This window comes from Anomalospiza imberbis, chromosome 9 (assembly GCF_031753505.1).
Source record: "Anomalospiza imberbis isolate Cuckoo-Finch-1a 21T00152 chromosome 9, ASM3175350v1, whole genome shotgun sequence".
Taxonomy (NCBI): Eukaryota; Metazoa; Chordata; class Aves; order Passeriformes; family Viduidae; genus Anomalospiza; species Anomalospiza imberbis.
Window position 1 is genome coordinate 1654148 of NC_089689.1, and position 22565 is coordinate 1676712.

Sequence of the window (22565 nt, forward strand, 5' to 3'; positions counted from 1 at the left end):
AATACCAGAGGTAGATTTCTATGGAAGACATAATAATCCATCTTGTGCTAATTCTGTCAGAGTTCCTCACACACCCATTCCAAGGAGCAACACATCAAGGTCAAGTCAGTCCCACAGCAATGGAACACTGTAATCACTCCTGCCACAAATGTGAACCTCAGCAACTTACCAGATTTTAGTACTGCAAGGATTGAGCATATAAAGGTCCATATTTTCCATCAAAATAGCTGAAGTGCTCTGCAGAAAGAAAAGAATTTCTATTTTAAATTGCATGGTAGATACCAACAGCATCAAGGATTTTTACCCTCTTTCCAACACTAAGTTTGAAATTAGGTTTGTAGACTAGTATCAACAACACTCTGAGCAAGACAATTATCCATGACACATAGGCCATACTTTGGGGCAATCATGGATTATTTACTGTGGTGAGCTCTTTAATATAACACTGTTCAGTTGCTCAGTTTCTGCAGGAAGTAGACTCTGCTCCCATTTTCTGAATTCACTTAAAAAGACATCAAGTTCTACAGCAATCCCACTTTGAAAAAGCACTAAACATTGCTTATGTCCTATTTTTATAAATCAAAATCCCAATAAAACCATACACAGAATAACTTCACAAACCAGTGCTCAGTTTTAAGTGCATTTTGCTGCTTAACAGTACACTAAAAACTGAAGACTAATAATTAATAAATACTTACCTTTGCCTCTGGATTTGCTGCCAAAATTTTGGCACCACACTCTACAGAGGCGTAGTTATTCCTGTTTTTCTGGACCTTTTTAGTGGAATGCTGCCCACCAACAGCAGAAGGGTGCATTGACTGACCTAGGAACAAGAAAATATTGCTACTATAACAAACCACACAAACAAGCAGTATTTGCAGTGTCAGGGTACTTCTGCTCATTGCTTTTATATAATGAAGGCTATTAATTACACAGTTCTAGCAGAAAAATGAAGTTCCAGGCTGCATTCCAAATGGAGACAGTCCTGCTATTCAGCTCTAGGAAGAGATGACAGTGCTCTGTATTTAGACCAAACTAATGAATCCTGAACTTACTCTTTTCTTTCTCCACTTCCATGACTTTCTTCTTCCATTCATCAAATGTTGGAATATCTCCAGGGTCCTTTGGAGTTATTACTGATGTAGGGTCAATTTCTCCTGTCTTCTTAAAGTCTTTCTGCAAAAGAAAGACCCACTGATTGTGAATATTTTTCAGGAGCAACAATAAAAACAAAGATAAACTTGAAAAAACAAAGCATGCTCTGATCAAGTCAAGGGCAGACACATCATTTGCACCCATGTTAACAACTTAGAGCCAATGTAAGCAAGATTATAAGCCAGAAAAAACATGTGATGATTTTCTCTCAGAATTACAGATTATTTCACTGAAACACTGACAATTTTTGTGGCTAAGCTAATACATTTTAAATTAAATGTAAGCCTTCTTTTCCAACACCTGTATTTTCTTCCCAATTTTTTGCTTTTCCTCTTCCTAACGAAGAAAGCTTTCCCTGTAGCAAAAATCTTTAAACATCAGTGCTTGTTCATGACAGAATCCCAAAGGTTCCCTGGAATTTCTGAACACGTCAAAAACAGCAGAATGATTAAACATTAAAAGGAACCCTTTTCAAATATCTCAGAAATAATGTTTTGGACTTGCCTAACGAAGCAAAAACCTTGTCAACTCAACTGTGCATTATTCCATTTCATGTCTTCACTTCTCCTTTGTACAAACATACTCAGCACACCAACAGATGAGTGAACATTTTTGGGTAAACATTGCAAGTGTAGAGGTTATTTTTGAGACAACATTTTAGAGGTAATTGCCAAGTGACAGTTTAAACATGATCCCAAACCAGCAAAAAATGATACTGCCCCAGCCTTAGTCATTCTAATTGTAAAAAGAGTCTTATCAAAAAAACACAAGCTTTAGGAAGTACCTCACAACCAGAGCATTAAAAAAGTCATACAGTTAAGCACAGAAGGCCTGGCCAGCTACATATCCCACTGCAACAAGGACCAAGTGATACTTCTGGGACAGAATAAATGCACACCACACATTTTACCAGTGGAAATAACCAAAGAGAGGGCATTACTCCTGTGTGCACCGAGGGGATACCAACTTACCTCCCTTTTTAAGTTCTCCGAAGCATTAAGAGCAGATTTTTGCTCATCTGCCCCCTTTTCAGCTGCTGAAACTTTGGACTCAAACTCCGACTTAGTCTTCTTTCCCTTGCCATGTGAAGATGATATGTTCTCTATATGTTGGCCTGCAAGGCTGGAAGTTTAAAGAGCATTAGGATCTGTAACACAGTCAGCCACATGCAATATTACACACACACAAGTACACAGATAAGCAAGCACATGCAAATGTTTGTTGCAAAGCCAGCACAGAAGAGAACAACTCCCTTTGAAGTGTTCAGAGTCACGCACAACCTGCTTGGATACTCACCTCTCTGATGGACTGACAAAAGAGGAAGGCTCACTCTGAGGGTCAGCCTCAAGTGTCCCACCAATATCACAGTCAGGTTCTGACTGCTCAGCTTCACTAGAGCTGACTACAGGGATATCAGCACGGGAATTCTCTATTGCACTGAAGGGAAACAAACAACATGCTTTTTTAGCCTTCTGATAATACAAGGAACCCTGACAATCAACCACAAAGATAAGTGAAAGTTTTAATAAAGCAACAGTCTCACAGAAATAATTAAGAAAGGAAGAATGAAGCATGCTGTACTTGTGGAAGTGCATTCTCAGCCATACCCATGAAAGAACAGAATTTCCTTTTCCAGTCTGTTTGTGCCAGAAAGGAACTCAAAACAGGCTTCTCATCTCCCAGGACTCTCATCTAACATCTTACCAAACACTGCAATGCACAATTCTTCCCAGCATCACTACAAGCTAACAACACCTTCATAGTTACCTGGCTGCCAGCAATTTTCTTTTCCCTTTCAACAAAGGAAGATAACGTGAGAACAAGTTCCCTCACTAAAAGCTCCTCATGTTCTCAAGTCCAGAGGAAGCAGTCAGAACAGAACTTGGCTAAAACTAGAGGAGAATAGGGGGGAGAAAAGCAGAACCAGCCAGACTTCCTTTCTACTAATGTATTTCTTCTTTTTTGCTGGTGTAATAAAAATCAGGTAACCCAGCAGACCATTATCAAGCTGTACCAACAGCCCAAACCAGCTCATGTGCCCCCTGCTTCACCTTCTCTCTCCCAGAAAGGCTGAGCACACCTCAGACACATCCTGAGGCACAAACCCAAGAGAAAGCCTCCCCTCTGCTCTTCAGGAATGATGGAATGGGTGGGGAGAAGAAGATGGACAAAGAGTAACTTTCAGGTGCTAACTTCTGGCTGTCCTCTCCTCTCCAGCACAGGGATGACTTCTATGCTGATCCAGCCTACAGCCAGATCTAAGGAAAGCTTTACTCTGCCTCCTGAATTTCCACATAAGCTTTCTTTAATGGAAGCACAAACTAGGTTAATCCAGTATCATGACAGAGCTGCCAAAACACAAACAGCACGTCAGCAACTTAAAAGGGGATCTTTTTGGTTCCCTGACTGCTACAATTATCAACAGAAGCAGCTGCAAACAACCCAGGGAGACAATTTTAGTACCTTTCATATGATAAATTTCCTGTGGTAGAAAACAAAAGACTCCTAGGTATTCCAAGACTTTTTGCTATGTAGCAAAATCTAACAAACATCATGAATACAAGAATTTATTAGCTATAAACAGAGAGTATTTACCCTGTATGCCCCAAAATGCCTCCATCTGAGATGCACAGTGTTTGGCTGTGCCTGCAACTCTTTACTGACTTAATAAAGCTGACCACTACACAAAACTGAAAAGCTCCACATAGTCTCCATTTCAGTGGGTAGGTGACAATGTGAATAATTATCAACTGAATAAAATATGGGACAAGAATGAACTTAAAAATTCCTTGCTCTCAGGGTGTACCTGACTGGCCTCAAGTAACTAATTTTGGCAGAAGGTGAGTCTAAAAGCTGTAGTGCTCCCTCTCCTTTGAGTACCCTGATTTGCCTTAATTTCTAAAATGCATTATTAAGCTCACTTTGCACAGCACATTCCTTACCGCCAGACAGAAAGAGCCCAGATTATTTTTCAGTAATTTTTCCTCAGATTAGACTTAGGTAGAAAAGTTACACTCGGTGCTATTCTAAAAAGGATTCACCACAAAGTAAAACTTGCTTGGGATAAAATTCCTTTCAAAATGTTTTGACTAAAAAGTTCTGCTGAAATATTAAATCAGTAACACCTGAGAGAGCTGGACTTTGTTACACTATCAGGAATCAGCATCCAAACCAGCAAAAAGGTTACAAATATCTGAAGATAACAAATGCAACTGTGTATTTTTAAAGATCTTGTTTAAGTATGGAGCTGGAGCAGAGCCAGTTTGGATATTAATCTGTTCAGTAAGAGACCACCTATGACTACTGAGAGCTGAAGTGCAGTTTGAAATAATGGATAAACATTATTTTCTTAGCTTCTCTGCTACACCAGGTCTGCCCCTTCTTCCTGCAAATGGCACTGGTGTCACAAGACCACTGCCCAGCATGAACTCATCCATCAGGTGCTCCAAACCAAGTTTCTATTTTCATTCATTTCACAGCTCAAGTCTTCGGAGTTCACCACTCCAGTACTCCTCAGCTGTGACAGCCAGACAATTTCCAACAATTACCAGACACCAAGCTGAATGCTTCAAAGAAAGTAACATCCTGTCTCCTTCTAGGACCTGACAACAGTAGAGCTTATAACACATTACACAAATAAATCAGTGGAGTAGTCAAAAAAAAGCTATAAAAAGAACAGGCTGAAGATACATTCCAGTTTTGCCTTATAAAAACCACAAATTTTGGAAGGCTTCCAATGAAAGACACTGATGAAGTACCAAAATGTGTTTAAGTGTTAGCCCTGGAAGACTAGGCAAGATCAGCCAGCAAACAAAATGTCCGTATCTTTTCTATGGTAAAGAAATTAAATTTGGCAAAGCAGAAAAACTGAAATCTTAAAAAACCCAAAATAGCAAAGACAAGTCTACTTCATTTTCAATCTGTTCAACTTTTATCCAACAAAATACTTCATCTTTATCACCAGTCAGAACAAGATTACTTCCCTTTCCCCAACAGGACTTTGGGGAAATCCTTGGAAGATGCACACATGAATTTCCACACTGCAGTTCACATTTGATAACATCCCACAAGAAAAGGGAAACAAAAGGAAGTACAGGGACTCCAGAAAGCTGCCTGCAGCAGAGGCAGCTCTGCAATACACTACTAAGCACTAAACTGCCTCGACTGCATTTATATGAGAATTTGTTATTTCTCAGAACTTGAGACTGTTTTTAAGTCCCAAGATAAAATTCTGCAGAGTTCTTCCTTAACTGAAGGCAGAGGCCATTGCTGAAGCAGCCTCAATGCTTGCTGACATACATGTGAAAGCACATTTGTGAAGGGCAGAAATCCTAATGGTAAAGCCCTGAGGGCTTTTATAGTACAGATTACCTAAGCATGTTGGCTTTTTTCAAAGAAGAGGCTTAGAAACTGATCATGGCATTGGTATTCCACCTCATGCAAGTGCACAACTGTTCACTCACACACTGAGGAAATGGTGGCACGCTCCACGAGCACTGACACCATAAACCAGCAAAACAACTGTGGGGAACAATCCCATCTCATCCCTACTACACATCTTAACAAGAGCAGAGTGAGTGATAGTCTCTCAAACACAAAAAGAACAAAATTGCAAGCGCTTACTTGGGCTGTGAGACTGGAGGTATCTCTGAGGTAGGTGAACTGGAAGTGTTTTCAGTGCTTGGGACTATGCTGGAGGAAGCTTCATTTACATCTACTGAAGGTGGACTCCCAACTTCAGGCTGGCTTGTTTCACTTATTTCTGTTGTCTGTAAAAACATTCCAGGTGAATATACATTTTTCAACACCCGAGTAAGAAAAACATTCACACAATAACATCTACTGTAGAGTTCTAACAGTTTGGATTTCTGTCAGAAATTCATTTTGTTTCTTCCTAGACCTAGGGGGCATTCTGTGCTGCTCTGGGATAGCTGAAATACTCTTCTGTTGTCTGCGATAATCATGTAAAAATATCAATTGGAGCAGGCCTGTGCAACAGCTTCCTCAATGATGCATTCCTATAGAGACTGCCATGAAAAAAGCAGCTTGAATATTGCAGCAACCAAAAGGAACAGTTCTATTTGCATGTTTCATTACAATCAAATCTACTGTTTTCATCCTAAATTGTAGAGAAGGCTTTTAATTTCATCACTCCACTGGAGGTCTGAAATTATTTAAAGCCTATTCCATGCTATAAGTGAACAAAGAGATAAATCATTTTTCACTTTTGAGTGTTTAGTAGTCTTGAGAATTATTTATTCTAGGTCTTCAGTTGTTATAAGCACACTCAAAATAAGGCTTTGTAAATCTGAAAGAGCATGTAACCACTGAAACAGGTCAGATGAACTCCTGCAGCAAAAGGAAATATTATTGTACAAAAGTCTCTTGTAAATAGTTACATTACTGCAAGTCACCTCGCTAAACATGAAGGGGTCAGGAAGTTTTAACAGATTTTAACACCCAAACCATGAAATGAATATTCTGAAGTTTGTCCTATGTATCATGTAATCTACAAAACAAAAATATGTAACCAATTAAATAATCTTTAACAGTTGGTTTATAACATTTAACACCAAGCACTGCCTTAACAGTATCAATGGCACAGAGCTGAGATACAACCCTTTTCCCATTTTAACTAAGGAAATGAAAGTGATAGAAGCCATGAGGGATCAAAGCTAAAATGGACTGCCATAATCACCAAGCCTGATCTACATAAAAGACCTCAGACAAAAGACTTTTTGTTTTATTTATAAATAGACATCCATACCTACAACATCCAATTTTAATTTATCTTGGAAAGTTTTTAGTCAGTACTTCCAAATACTAAATTACTCATTATTTATGCACATGGGAAATGCAAGGTCTGTTAGCTCACACATTCTCTCTTTTACTGGAAACATGAGTCTGACAGCAATCCAGCATACACATGAAATGTGAGAGATGGTTACTATGAACTTTAGATAACCAAAATGAAAGACTGAAATCCAAGAAGCATTTGAAGACTGTATGAAGACAGTGAATGAAACAAAAGCCTTGCCTGGTCAGATTTTGTCAAGTCATTGAGCAGCTCTTCCATAGAGTAACTCCGTGTGCTGGAGTCTGCAGGCTCAGGCTCCAGGCTGGGAGCAGCCTCTTCCCCCTGGGAGATTGAAGGTAAAACAGTCAGTCTGCAGCCACAGGACTTCCATGCTCAGCCAGAGCAGCTACCTCTGGGACACACTGAACAACAGCACTTCTTTCACCAGCAAAACATAAAGGAACTAAGCTACATTAATCTTCTTCTGAAGAAGATTAATTCATTGCCCACCCATGTTTAAAATCTCAACTGCACAAAGACTACAGCAAGTTAAAACGGTTCAGTTAAATCTTGCCTGAAATGAACATTTTAGCACTGTCTAAAATCATTCCATTTGTTTGCTAAGGAGAGCTCCTCATTCTACGATGATTTCCTATGTCAACAAACCCTCCCCTATCTCCCTGCTGCCCAAAAGAGGAGAAAAAGAAAATCCTAAGCTGACTTGCATCAGACAACCATTAGAAAAAAAACACGTGGCACGTTTCAGTTGTAGCAGTCTTATCAGCAGAACTACAGTAATTACACAAATCTACCAGATCCTCTTAAAGAAACCGTTTCTTCTACAGCTGAAAATTCACCATCAAGTGCAGTGAATTCACAAAATAAAAGTATCAACACTTGAGGGGAAAAAAGTTTTAAACCCACCAGACTAAAACTAGCAAGAATTTACACTTGCCCTTCAAACTTTTTGAAGTTATGACTACAAAACATGCAAGCTGTTTTTGAGCAATACTTTACAATACAGCAAGAAATGTGGAAGAAATTTACACCCATTTTGTTTTCTAAGAGCTATCTAAAATCCTGTGGCCAAATACTTCAGGTGCCAGTGTTCAGACCCAAAATGGGCTGCTGTGCTATACAGCACTACATGATATTAATTTGAGGGAATTAAGCATCCACTGAAGTGCAGGAGCTACAAATCTGAGCTGATAAACCTTAGAGACGACTGAGCAACATTTTCCCCCAAATACTATTAGCTCACATCCCAGCCCCTAAGATGAAATAGCATCAATGGCAGAAGAGACAACTGATCTAAGGCAAACTGATCAAGGGCTGCAGAACTCCTCCTCTGGAGCAGGACAGCTCCAGCAGCCTAATTAGGAGTAACAGACACTTGCTTAGGATTTCTCATCCACCCAAGAGATTTTCTTTAATGGGTGAAAACAACAGTCTACCATTAGTTTTCACATCTTTGGGTTTAAGTTCAGAAATCTGCTTACCTATGCATCCACATTAACAGAATGAAAGGAAGAATGTTGCAGAGTAGGGAATCATTTACTAGTGGCTTCCCAGTCTCAAAGCTTACTTAATCTTTCCAGTGTTATTGCATCAGACATTAAATTCAAGCAGAGCTTCTTTTTAGGCAGCCAGAAGAACAGGAATGCTATTTGGCTGCACAAGCTGTCAAAAAACAGAGCTACTCTAGTTGGTGCAATGCTTAAGATACCTACACCGTTTAAAGGGATTTTTTATGGCAGCTCTCCACTTGAGCCAGCTAGAATGCTTCACGCACATTTCCCAAGTTTATTGTGGCATATAAAAGCTTTTTTGGAATGAGGACTGTGATTAACACTACTACAGATTGCTGCAGGAAATAGGAAAACCAACATATCAATACTACCCACATTTAGAATAGGACTGATTCTGTACCTGGGTAAATAAATAAATGAATGAAATTGCCATGATTTTCTGACTCAACAGCTTGGGAACTCACTATGCAATGCAAGATGCAGAAACTTGCCATGACTTAATCAGGGTGGGACAATTACACTCAATTAACCTAAAGTGCTGAGTAAAGTAGAAATGAAAGGGACCACAGCTTATTCATTATACCTTTCAGAAACACATTTTGGCCTTCTTAATTATTATTGAACAGAAGGAATGCAAAGTGATAAATACTGACTTGAACCAATTAATCTTAAATCTTCTCTTTAGGGTAACAATCATCTGTACACAGTTTTTAATACAGCACAGATGAAGTGGCATAATGTGGCCTAGACTTACCCAGCCCATCACCTCCTACTGCGGCTCTACAGAGACACACACTTTCCCTGATGCCCACTTCTAACATCTGGCCCCCAAATTAAAAAAAAAAAAAAAAAAAAAAAACAAAACAAACCCCCCCCCCCCAAAAAAAACCACATCAGTAGCTTTACTATTCATTCCTTCTCTTGCCCCAAACAACCCACCTGAATTGTTGCATGACTGCAAGAAATGAAGGAGAATAAAAACTTGGGAAGATATCACAGCTCAAAGAACAACTGAGTACATGAAACATTCTGGCCAAGAAGATCCTATGAAGAATCTTATTTCACAATTTAGTATTTAGTCAGAGTGAGTAATTAGCATGATGTATCCAGCATACCTTTTCCTGGACATTTTCATCCTCACTGGCCAGGGCACAAGCATCACCTGAAGCATACTGCACCGCTGACGAGAGAGTGTCTTTACAAAAGACATTCCAAACAGGAAGCCTATAAAACAAAGTCAAAAAGCTTTATTTAAAATGAAATTTTAGAGTTCCCTCAGCATTGTCTCCCTCAATCTTCTTCAGCTGTTCCCATGAGGCATCTAAAAAATACATGTTCATGGATACTCATTCAAAAAACTCATTTGAGGATTCACTAGAAGTAGTTAGCAACAGAAAACACCACAAATTTACTACTTCCAAAAGAAAAAAGTATCATCAAACCAGATCCTGGAGTGTCACCACATCAAAAAGTGAAAGCTGACACAAATCAGCTAAGTTACAGCAAGTTAGGAACAACTTGAATCAACATCCTTTTTCACAAAGCAGTGAGATATTTTTAGCAATCATTATTACTAAGCAAAAACTTAAGTCACAGACTAAAAAGCAAAATATCTTTAATCCCCTGTACAGAGCCTACCTGAGAAGGTTTTGTATAGTCAATATCACCAAGCACATTTAAGAAAATTAGAGAAAATAAGTACACTAAAAAAAGCCCTAGGCAAAACCTCCCATGAGATTTGTTTTGTACTTTATTCCAACAGCTTTAGTTGTCAGCAGAATTGGATTTATTTCTGCAGAAAAGCCTCTACAAACACTTGTACCAGAAGGTACTTATCATACATGGTCCCTTCACATCCTAGGGAGCATCTACGGTGAACCATCAGGCTTGGAGGCCCAAAGGTTTTCATGCTGATTTCAACCAAGGCCAGCAGAACATGAAGCAAACTGAGCTTTTATGGAGTCTTCAACAATGCTGGAACACCAGCTAGCCACCACTTCCAACGCAAACATTTTCCCTTCAGGAAATGCTGTTTCCATAACAATCAGGCGATTGGAATGACCTCCTGTGAACAAACACAAACATCACCCTGCACCCTGAAAACAAGAGCCACCTTCTTCTCAGAGGAGAGACAGGTCTACGGCACAGAAAAATCTGCATACAGCAACCTTCTGACAGTAGTTCTGAGAAATGAAACAGCCTTAACATTAATCATAACAGTAAGATTATTAGGAGCTCATTATTCACTTACACAACTGGGATGACTATGCTTGGAATTTGAATTACCAGCTGTCTTCAGACTTGAATATCAACTTTATTGGGAAGTCTATGCAGTGTAGACTCCTCCACTAAGAAGGAACCCATGAAACAACGGACCAAAGACAAGTTCTAACATTTTAAGTTTCATGTATCTATATATATTTTTTTTTCAGTGGCTCTCTCCACAGAAGAGACAGTGCACAAGGAACTTGAGAGATCTGAAATATTATTATGGAGATGAGCAAGTAAGGTGCTCCACCTCTGTCTCAGCCCCAAAGCACCTCAATAATTTCTCTTCTTTTTGAGGTAGCATCTTTCCTCTGTACTAAATGAAAGCCTTGAAGTCAGGCAGAAGCAGCTGCAGTTAGTGGAAAATAAAGAACTGAATGTAAGGTATGAAAATAGTAATAAGCACATATTGTAGCAGGTACAAAGTCTCACATCTCAGTTAAGAATTAGGCAAAAGCTTCTCACACATCTTAAACTCCCATCCCATCATGTGTTACCTGTTTGTATTGAGTTTTCCACCAAACCTCTGTCCTACCCTATGCACAGGAGGCTCATTTCAGAGCATGAATGAAATGTTACCGGGTTTCTATGGCCTTATTACCTAGCTTTCACTTGGAAAAATTAGTTATGCAAATACTTTGAGCCATTTATATTTCTGAAAAGGGGTTCCAATCATTTCACTGTGAAATTCTCATGCTCTTAAACTCCAGTACCTCTCTTTTGAGATATAAGGACTCCCTGGTTCTTCATAAAAATACACCAGAAACATCAAATATTACAGAACATCATCCCACTCCTTCATTACACAGGCACAGGCATTTGTTTCCCATTTCACTTCCACTCTGGGGGGCACCTCGGGTGAGCTGCAGAGAACAGCAGTAACTCCTTGGGGGCAGAAAAGGAAAGATTTCAAAGGCTGTGAAATGGCATTTTAAAACGCAAGGTCTACCCTCACAAATGCATGAATAACTGCTTTAGCACTAAAAGCACAGAAGGCATATACTTCTTGCCTTAATCTATTGAGAGATTTCATGCAAGAAATCAGGCTTTATCAGGTCAGAAACACAGATTTTAGAAGAATGCAGATTGACAGCTCAGATTTAAGCTACTCTGACAGGACCTGTGTCCAATGTCTTTCTTACTTATTTTCCAAAATTCTTCTTGGTCTACTCCCCAACTCCAACATGATGCCTCAAGTCTCCCAAAAGCCCTCCAAGCTAGGGAGGGGACTGAGAACACATTCTGTGTGTGTGCATGCACCCACAGGACAACCTGATCCCTCCTGCAGCAGAGCATGCAGCCCACAGGATGCATCACTCAACTACTGCCAGGGAACTCCGACAGACTCAGAACACAGACCCATGTGAGACCAGCCAGTCTGGGAGAAGTTAATAACCTTATCAAGACCACCAGCAGTAGTTTTTTTTTGTCTGACTTCTAACATTTTGCATATTAATTCAACAGGTTTCTTTAGCTGATAGAGCTGACAATAAAAATAAATTGCCCAATGGTACAGCACCTCTGTTAACCATTAAAAAAAAACCCAACAAAGATGAGAAACCGAGCATTAATTTACAGAGAGCAGAATTCCCCTCGAATTCAACTGACTTGCAGTGTACACCCAGGGGAAGTACAGCAGTTTCTGCACATACTAATCTATCTTTCCCTGCCTTGTGACCCACGAGTGGGATTTGAATGCTGACTCAGAACCAAGCAGACCTAATGCCCAAATGAGATCAGTCCCCAGAGACACTGTCTCAGGTACGAGGTAGATCTTCAAATGAAGAGATTGTTCCAAACACATAACCCACAGCTGCTGACTTACATAGATACTGGAGTTTTCAATAGTTCCATTTTTGTAAGCATGACTCAAAACACCACCTGCTATTAAATCTCATCAAGAACAAAGGAACTTGAGCATGACTCTTTGTCCTATCATTAATGCAGTTTAAAAGCTATTTTCTCTAATAACACCATGAACTTTCCAGCTTAATGTGCACCAACCCAAAAGCAAAGGCTACAAGCTCAGACAAAGCAGCAGGGGTGGGTGGGGGAATCTTTACTTTTCTCAGGGCAGGCTCATACTGTGGTTGCCCATTGAAGCAGAAATGCTGCTCACCCCTATCTGGATGGTTCACTACACTCGCTGCTACACAAATTGGCCATGGTCTGCTGATGAACCTTCTGCTTTTGAAAAGGAACGCTGAAATTCAAAAGTGCAGGTGGTTTTGAGATGGCAGTGTAGGTTTCATGTGAAAGACCATTCACTTCTGATCTGGCTGAAACACTTCAAGTAACTGTGAAGAAGGCTGCAGAAACTATCAGAGATAGCAAAGCTACAGATAACTGTTCTGACAGGCATAAAACTCAAGTAGAAAACAAACAACTGGTAAGATAAAATAATCATACAACTTACAGCTAAAAAAAAAATCCAAAATATGAAGGTAAGAGGAGTTTTTCCACAATTTGATCAGAGAGAAACAGCTTAGACTTTCCAAAGACTTCATACAACACTGACACACGGGTTCAGTTCAAACACATCTGTCCTCAAAATGATTAATTTCATAAATTCTCCCAAAACAAGACCTATTTCTGGACACAGGAGAGTGAAGCAGTTCAGAAGAGTTTACATTTGGCACCTGCAAGACAGAGGAATGTGAAGCAAGGGGAAACGAAAAGGAATTTATCACCAGCGCGCTGACCCCAAGCCCTTCCCCCCAGGGAGGGTAACCACTGACAGATCCCAGAGGGCTGTGTTACCAACACCTGCAGATGTACCCGTGCCCAACAGCTGAGAGGGAGAATGAAGATGTCACTGTCCCTGCCAGGTGACAATTCCCTACTCAAAACATTCACAGATCCCTTCAGATAGGCCTGTGCAAGAGGAGGGGTTTGGGCCAGCAGAGCAGGCCTGAGTGGGGAAAAGGCACCTTCTTCATTAGAGACTGACTTGAGATTAACGAGCTTGAAAAGGTGAAAGCTGTGAAAGGGCAAGGAAAGCAGCAAAACACCTTTTGCTGTGAACAAGTCCTACAGGTCTCTGACTGCTTTCACCAGCTAATTGACAAAGAGAAAAAAGGCTCTGCAGGAATGAGGAGCTCAGCAGATCCACAACCAAACTCTCCAGTCAGCAGCAAACTGCCTCGCAGCCACTGGCAACACAGGAAAAACAGCAAGGGCAGGGAACCCTCCTCTCTCCCCAGCAGCTTCAGAGAATCAGTCTTTTTCTCCCAACAGTTCAGCCAGGGGACTTGTATTTAAAAGAGCCTGCAGGAGAAAATAAATGTCATGGAAAATGAAGACCGGGACATTATTTCAACCAGCCACAGGAGGAAAGCCACTTGCAAGACAGTGAACTGCTGCAGCACAACCTCGCCAGACACAACACTCATTTCTGCACGTGAAGTGGAAATGCATCTTGATAAATGCAAAGAACAACTATTAATCTTCTTCAATAAAAGAAAACCCGAAAAAAAAAAACCTTCATTTAGAAGCCATTTATTACCACAGAAGAGCAGCATGTGTTACTAAGATAATTTTGAAAGTTATGATGGAACCTTTAAGGGAGGAAAAAGCTGAAAACTAAAATTACAGATCTAGACTAAGCATCACTGGCATCACCTCATTTCCTACCACTAAAAAAAACCCAAGCCCAAAAAAGCTGAAATTGGAGCTTTTTTTGCAAATTCTTTACCAATCTGTGGTATTTTGCAATTAAGTTTTTAATAGCTTGCCCACACTTTGCAAAGAATGTGCTCTCCAAACAGTTATTTCGCTTATTCAGAGGAGGCAAACACAAAGATACTTCTGACCATACTGAATTTCAGAGCTGCATACAATGTGATTCCAACCTTTGGTTCAAAATAGGGCTTTCAGCATTTTAAATACCATTAACATGCAAAGCTTGCAAAAGGAGGTTCCAGGAGCACCAGATACTTTATCAGATTGAACTGATTTACTGCATCCCCCCTTCAGGCACACAGGGATCTGCACCCTCTGCTCTGCTCTGGAGATTGTGGAGACATTCCAGTAAGTCCTGAGGGGGGGAAGAGAGTCAGCTCTGATCCAAGGAATGCTCAGCTATCCAACTCAAGAAGACACAGGGGAACACAATATTTGCTCTTGACTGTCCACTGTTGACCCAAGTTAAACAACAGAAACCAACTTCATTCCTTGCTTGCAGTGCTCCCAGGGTAACTCCCATTCTCTCCTGGAAAAGGTCATGGAGATAACAGCACCTTCACAGGACTCTGTGACCATAACAGACAACAACCTACATTAAATGCAGGTTCCAGTGTAACACTGAAACAAACACAAACCTCTTTCTCAAAAGGAGTGTCCAGGTGCCCTATTTCAGGCACTTAAAGCAGGGCAGAAGTCACAACCCCCTCCGGAAGCAGCCAAAGGCACAGGCAGTTCCTGGTGTTCCTTGGAAACAGACTTCTGCAATACTGAAGGAAGATTGCAGTGTATCAGAAGCTCCCTGCATTCTCAAACTAGTTATTTTCTCTGATGCAAGAGTTTGGGGAAGAGCACCCATTTCAGAAAACAAACAACCAAAAAACAACCAAAAAAACACACGATGAAACCTGATAGGAACCACAAAGACCACAGGAGAACAGAATAGCCATGCACTGTGAGTAAACTTTAAGGCTTCCAGAGTCTGTAGAAATATCTGACTTACACACTTTTCAAGACCTCCCTCACTGCTTAAATTCGTAAGTTTGTCCACACAGGTACAGCAACAGCAGTGTCAGAAGCAGCAGCTGCTCTGCCCCAAGTCATGCTAAAAACCCACCCTCAGTGCAACACAGCTCAGCAGAGTGCCAGGAGGGGGATGTTCCTGGAAGTGTAGCAATGTTCAGTGCAGCAATTTCAGCCTAGATCACTGTACAGCTGCTATCACCTGACTCCCAGACATGTATGATGTATTTTGAATAGGCTTCTTATCTGTAAGAGACTTCAGCATTATCCTGATTGCCATTTCAAAACCTAGCCAAACCAAGTCATTGCCATTCCTTTGTGCACCTGAGCTGATTTTTGAACTGTTGGAACCTTTTACTAATATTCCAATCCAGTCTGTCATTCACATCAATATTTTCACTCACCCAAGCTGTGGGATGAGTCTGTCTGTTATACCAGCTCAGTATTTCCAGCAAGAATTAAGAAAGTTTTCAGATTTACAGTTCTAGGTTAACCTGCTCTTGGCTAAAACTTTCCATGCACATCCTCTCCAGGCTGCAGCACCTCCAGAGGGAACTTTAAAACACACTGCATGTCCTCCCCTTGAAAGAGGCACAGAACTTCCCAAAAGCTGGATCAGTAATGCAAACTAAAAACAAGAAAAAAACGACTCAGTATAAGACTCCCTGTAAGAACATCAAAGTGAAAAACAACTAATAGCACTAGAGAAAGACATTTCAGAAAGAGTTCAAATTAAGTCCTCAAGGGAGGCACATTTCACTGCAACAGGCAAGGTCTACACCAACACAGACACCCTGTGATGGGGTAGAGGCCACTTCAGTACACCATTTGCATAACAAACAAACTAACTTGAAGTTTCTAGGACATGTCTTTTAGAAGATACTGCATGAAAGCAGCTCACCGATTTTCAAATCAGTTTAGAAGGTAAAATATTCAATAATTGATTGAGCCAAGCACTTGTTTCACATAAGACACCAGGGCCACTGCTTGCACGTACCACGTTCAGCGTGAGCAGGCTGTAAGCTGGGCAGATTCGATTTTCATTTCTAGGAGTCCAAGAGTTCCAGTGCAGCTTTCCTCCCAGCCTTAACCACAGAGCAAAGACCCTTCCAAACAGGATACTCCACACCTAGGAACATACTTTCCATTCTGAAATCAGATGCCTAGAACAACAGTTCTGATTATACCAGTGCTCAAATAATTGCATTTCTTCCTGCTATAAAATGCACATGCACAATGTTTACTATAGTATCAGCCTTCTGAAGAGATTTAAGAACTCAAGAGGAGAATCAGCAGAAAAACTTCTGAGCCCCACTACAGGCCAGTTACTCTTGTAGTCCTATCCAGACCATGAGGGCAGCCATGGAAAAAAAAAAAAAAAAAAGGATTTCAGTGGTAAGAGGCACATTAATGAGCACACTGGAACACAAACCTCTCACTCCCCAGCTCTACCAGTCACACCTTTGTGCAATTAGCAGAGGCTCTAGGCTTAAGCCACAAGTCAATAATGAGACAAATAAACGTTCAATCAGCAAAAGCTCCACCGTGTGATCCCTAGTGTAGGTTTCACAGCTCTCACCTGTGCAGCAGCAGCACACAATGGAGCCGGTGGTGCTACCACAGTGCCAGTCCAGCACTGGGGCTTTCAGAGCTCCTCACAGCCTCCTTTCAACAAGCACACCTTCCACACCAGACAGGAAATGCAACCCCAAACTGGAAATATCTTCTCTCATTAAAATCCACATGAATCCACACATTAATAGGTGTGACTAAAAACCAGTATCCCTTTCCACTGCACTTGGTAACCCAGGCTTCATTCCTGGCTGTGCCACTGACCCAATCCGACCTTTACAATTTCCAGGGTACACTCTCAAGGCGGATTTCAGTCAGAGCTCCTAGGCCAGGGGTTTGCCATCAAAACCAGCACATCTTGCTGCTAAATCACTTTGACACAAGGCATTTCCTGATGCAAGATACTCACTGAGTAAAAACTGAAGGATCCTGAAGTGTACATGCACTGACCCCCATCCTCCTTTTACTCACAGCTGTAAAGCTAAGTAGCAGAGTTAATAAAAGCTAAGTAGGTCAGGATACAGCAATGAACTTTCTGGGATAGAAAGACAAATTACTGGATGCACAATATCTTTATAAAACTCCCAGTTAACACTTCTTAAGTGCAGCTTATGGCAGGCAAAAGCTGATGTCAGAATAATTTACACAGGTCACTCTTCCAACAGCCATCACAGCTGGTCTCACTGCAGATAGTCCTGGTACCCTACAAGCTTCTAAACCTACTCCACTTACTCAGCTCTGGATAGAGGCAAACTACAAAGCACTGCAAGTTTTAAATGTATTTTTTATACTATGATCACACACACAAAGGGATTAACTGGAGCATTAAGGAGGCCTCTGAATTCAGGACAAGAGCAGTCATTTGTCACGCACAGTGGAAGCCCCAAACTGCACACACAGATGCCTATTATTTTTGCAGCACTACATTCCTGAGCCATACCTCCAGCAGAAGTATTTCCCCAAAGCCATCCTGCTCTTTTGAAACTTGGAACAATCCTGTTGGCTCAGGGCTGTCGGAGCTGTGGCTGGCCCAGCTTCAGAGAGCCCCAAGTACTGATAACTGACCCAAAGAGCATCACATCCCCTTCACTGAAAAGGCACTGGCTAACAAACCCCTACTCACTCTTCTGCTTTTTTGTGCATCTCCTAAAACACTGCCGTGTTTTCAAAGCCCAGGATGACATCTTCCAGTTCAAATGTCAAATCAATTATTTTTCCCCCATCTGATCTTTACTAATCAGTACTTCCCCACTGAACCAACTTTCTTAGGTGAGCTTGAAAATGCATCATGAGAGATTTTGAAGATTCCTATTTTAAGCTTAGTTTCAAGGAAAGAAGCAATAGCTACTCAGAAAGAAAACAAAGCCCAGGTTAAAAAAAAAAACAAAAACGAATGGAGCAAGAAGTCCAAACAGCCTCCAGTGTTCTTGGAGTAGTTGTTTTGTCTTGTGGGTTTTTCCCTGACTTTTGGGGCTCCATTTGATCGTCTGCTGACCACCAGTTACACCTATAAGGAAAAATTTCTCTCCTACTAGCACAAAGTCCTTTGAAAATTACATCTCAAAACAACTAAATTTAAAAAGCCAACATCTATAACACAAATCCTTCCACGTGCTATTTGAAATTTCTTAACTGCTGAAGTGAACAAAGGCGCTGATTTTCTTTACAGTAAAAAGTTAAATAAATAACAACTTATCAGCTTCTATAGTGCACCAACTGTGCGTGAACCAACAGACTTCAAGACTTCCTAATTACAACTCTGACATGACTACTGAAATTAATGCAGGTCCCAATGCCATCCTGCAGCCAGGGTTTCAAACTCTCTAATGTGAATTCATGTTTGTACAGCAGACTAGGAAACTGGAGTTGCATCCCTCAACATTTAAATTAATCCACTGGCTCCTAACCAATAGCAGCCAGTGAGCAGGCTGCTTTTTTAAACTCTTTTTTAGAGTTTTGCATTGGGGCACTCCAATTCAAGCTCTGAGATCAGTTAAGACACAGCCTGAAAGAGCAATCCCTTTTGTAGGGTAACAAAAAGAGCAGCTCCATTTGCCTCCTAACCACACCAAAGAAGAACACAGAAGTTGTCAGAGATTTAAAGAACAAATACATTACTCCAACAAGACAGCTGAACTTGACATTCCTTCATTAATATGGAATTATCCTGAAAAAAGCCTGAACTTTTTCACGAAATCAAGTCCTGGTGAAACAGCAGACTAAGAATACAGCACAGAAAAATCAACCTGACCACCTATTGATCATTAAGCTAAAAACCCTTCCACTAACAAATTACCTGGAGGCAGGAACAGCCCAATTGTCAGCCCTCAGGGCACTCTAAACAAGAAACAAAAACTGCTTTCTTAATAGGAATCTTAGCTATACAACTAAAACCTGCTGCCAGAACTTCACTGTCCGAGGAGCAAAAGCAAAGCAAAGCTGTCTGGAGACAGTTCATGAGGCTCACAGTTCACCTGATCAAACCCAGGTGGCCAAGAGGGTTTTTTTGTTTTAAATTTTGCTAAGTGTAGACACAGCAACCGAGTTTTCAAGCACTTTTTAGATGTGTGTTTGTCTCCAAACACCAAAATGTGATGACAGGAACCAAAGCTGCTTCAGGACCGTCCAAACACAAGTATCAGCAGCAGATTTGCAACTGATTGTGTAAAATAGAGGTGCCTGTGGTTCCCACTCTTCACCCAGCTGTGAGACAGGCCAGAACCTCAGGATGATTTCTTTTTTCAAGCAGACTATCTGAACAATCTACAGGAACCGAGCTGTGGTAATACAGCAGAGTGTGGCTGTTCCATTTGCAATATTTGCAGTTTGCTGGTCAAGCTGGCTATCAGCTCTCAAACACTGACTCACCAAGTTCAAAGAGGGCCAAAGTTTAAGAAGGTTGGAACTTACCATACAGAAATACATTATATTAATATTTATATTCTGGTAAATGTCATCTCTTAAAGGAAGTTTGAAAGAAAGTAAACAGGGGATGCTGGAACAAAGTACAGTTCAGGTAACCACTATAAAAAACACTGTTAAAGGCATAATCAATGCAAAAATAATAGGGTTCATTTGGTTTAACTTAACACTACTCCTGACAGACTCAGAGAAAGGGTTTCAAGAATAAGGCACCGTGGTCTTCCAGAGGACAGTGCAAGAGCTCAGCCCGAAACTGGAAATGCAAGGATGCCTCCGGTGAAAGCACGGAGACACAACACGCTTTAAACCTCGGAACGTGGGGTCAGCCCTCACCTGACACCGCCGGGTGACTACTGCCGCTCCTGGCAGCGGGAATCGCCCTCCCGAGAGCCGCCACCTTCCCCAGGGTGTCACCGCACGAGAACACATCCCGGGCAGCGCAGGAGGAAGCGCCTTCCCTTCCCAGGCTGCCCAGGGAGGCCGTGGGGTTTCTCCCGCTGGAAGCACTCAAAACGCACCCGGGCGCGCTCCGGTGTCAGCTGCCCCAGGGTGCCGGGGGCCGGACCGGATCATCTCCCCAGCTCCCTTGCAGCCCTAGCGATCCTGCCACTGCCCCACCTCCCGACCCCGGCTCTCCGCAGCCCGCCCGGCGAGCGCTCCCCACCGCGGCAGCGGGCGCGGCCCGGGGTGCCCGGCGGCGGCGGGGCCGAGCGGCCGGCACTCACCAGAGCAGGGCGCAGAGCAGGAGGCAGGAGCCCAGCGCCAGGGGCCGGCGGGGCGGCTCCCTCATCGTCTCCCCCGTCTGGCTGGCGCGGCCGGGGCGAGGCGGCGCATCCTCCTGCGGGCGGCGGCGGCGGGGGGCGCTGAGGGGCGGCGGGACGCGCTGAGGGGCGCTGAGGGGCGGCGGGAGGCGCTGAGGGGCGGCGGGACGCGCTGAGGGGCGCTGAGGGGCGGCGGGACGCGCTGAGGGGGAACGGGAGGCGCTGAGGGGCGGCGGATCGGCCGGCGCTGCGCACGGCCCCTCCCCGCGCGCGCGGCCGTTAGTGCCCGCCGGGCCGGGCCCCCGCCCCGCCCCTCGCACCGCCTCACGCGCTGAGCTGGAAGGATGCGCGTCACCCGCTCCGCGCCGCCGGCCAATGGGCTCAGCGCCCCGCCGCCTGGCCCCGCCTCCCCGCCCCGCCGATTGGGCAGCGGGCTCGCCTCTCCCTGCCCCTCCAAGGACCCCGCTCCGTCAGGCGTCTGCGGCAAACAAGCCGTTAAAGGGAAATCGCCATAGGGATGAACGACGGCTGGCGGCCAAGCCACCGGCCGCCAGGCGCCTGAGGAGCGCCGCCGCTTCCGTTTCTAGGGGCATTTCGAGCAGCGGCGCGCCCGCGTGACATCTCTTAATTATTTCTTTTTTATTTTGATCAGGCTTGTCTGCAGGCTGCCGAGCGCTGAGGCCCGCGGGGAGGGGGGGAGGCCGCGCGGAGGCTGCCGGGAGTTGTAGTTCCGGGCTGGCTAGGGCCGAAGCGCGGGTCTCCGGCCGCCATTTTCCGTCGCCCTGAGGGGTCCGTGAGGGGCAGCGGGGCCCGGCTTCACCCCGGGCTCGTGGGCGCGCCCGGGATGTGTCTGCGAACATTTGTATCCATCGAGGGAGCGGGGGCCGAGCAGGGAGCGCTCCTGGGGAACGCTCAGGGAGTACAGGCCAGCTAGCATGTGGGACAGAAGCGGGGAGCCTCCCCGGCGCTGGCCCGGCAGAAGAACACGCCGGTTGTTAACAAAACGCGTTCTGTGGGTAACGCGGCCCAAACGTGCCCCTCTGCAGCGCTGGTCTCCACAGCGAGGCAGGAAAACCCTCCTTGCGGCTCACTGCTGCCGAAAACGCCGGCAGGATCGGGGTCCCGGTGAGAGACGCGAGGGCGAGCAGCTCGGCCCGGCGCAGGGAGCCGCGGGCTGCGGCTGGGCGAGGCGGAGATTGCCCGCTGGAAGCGCGCACGTGGCGGGACTCTGGACGAGGAAGGACGGCTCAGCCCGCGGGGAGGGTGTGGATCGCGGCCATCCCAGCTGCAGCAGGTCACAGCCGCTGTTGTCCCCGGAGCAGCTCCAGCCTCGTGGCCCGGCCCTTACAGAGCCCTGCGATGGCGTGCCTGGAGCCAGCCAGCCGTGCAGACCTCTGGAAAGTCCGTGCGTCTGTTCTTTCCCGGATTTTTCACGCTGTAATTTCGTGCCTTCCTTAACGCCTGGTACTCCCTGCCCTTCTGAAGCTCCCGAGGCGCGGGAGCAGCGCAGGTCCCACCCGCTCTGTTGAACCGGGTCCGGGAGCGCCTCTCCCCGCCAGGCTGGGGGTGCCTCGGGGGCATTTGCCCATCCCAACAGCACAGCCTTGGCCACAAAGTACCTGTTGGGCATGGCCCGGACCAGAGCATCCATCCATGAAGCACTGGAAATTCAAACACCTGCTGATGTGGCTGCTGGAAGAGCTGGTAAACATTCATTAACCCATTGCTGAGTACTGCCAGCCAGAGCTCTTGGCCTCAGTGCTGCCACGGGGTATGGCTGAGCCTGTCTCCATTCCAGGGACAGGAATTCCTGCAGCCTCCTCGACCACTGCAGAAGGCTCTGAAGCCACACTGGCT

General features: G+C 43.8%; 1 protein-coding gene across 4 annotated transcripts in view; it reads right to left on the minus strand.

Annotated features, from left to right (window-relative positions):
* SUCO (SUN domain containing ossification factor) overlaps positions 1-20822 on the minus strand; it is a 38642-nt gene extending 17820 nt beyond the window's left edge. For 2 of the 4 annotated variants that reach the window (XM_068199296.1, XM_068199294.1), the window contains exons 1-6: positions 5779-5951; positions 2452-2592; positions 2127-2277; positions 1056-1176; positions 699-823; positions 170-237 (exon numbers count right to left, since the gene is read on the minus strand). In XM_068199296.1, coding sequence (XP_068055397.1) covers positions 170-237; positions 699-823; positions 1056-1176; positions 2127-2277; positions 2452-2592; positions 5779-5936 — 764 coding nt within the window. In that variant the 5' untranslated portion in view covers positions 5937-5951. Of the gene's footprint in view, positions 1-169; positions 238-698; positions 824-1055; positions 1177-2126; positions 2278-2451; positions 2593-5778; positions 5952-7192; positions 7295-9596; positions 9706-20672 lie in introns of those variants that run through there. The other 2 variants (XM_068199298.1, XM_068199297.1) reach the window with 2 other exon arrangements.
* Between the last annotated feature and the right edge of the window lie 1743 nt (positions 20823-22565).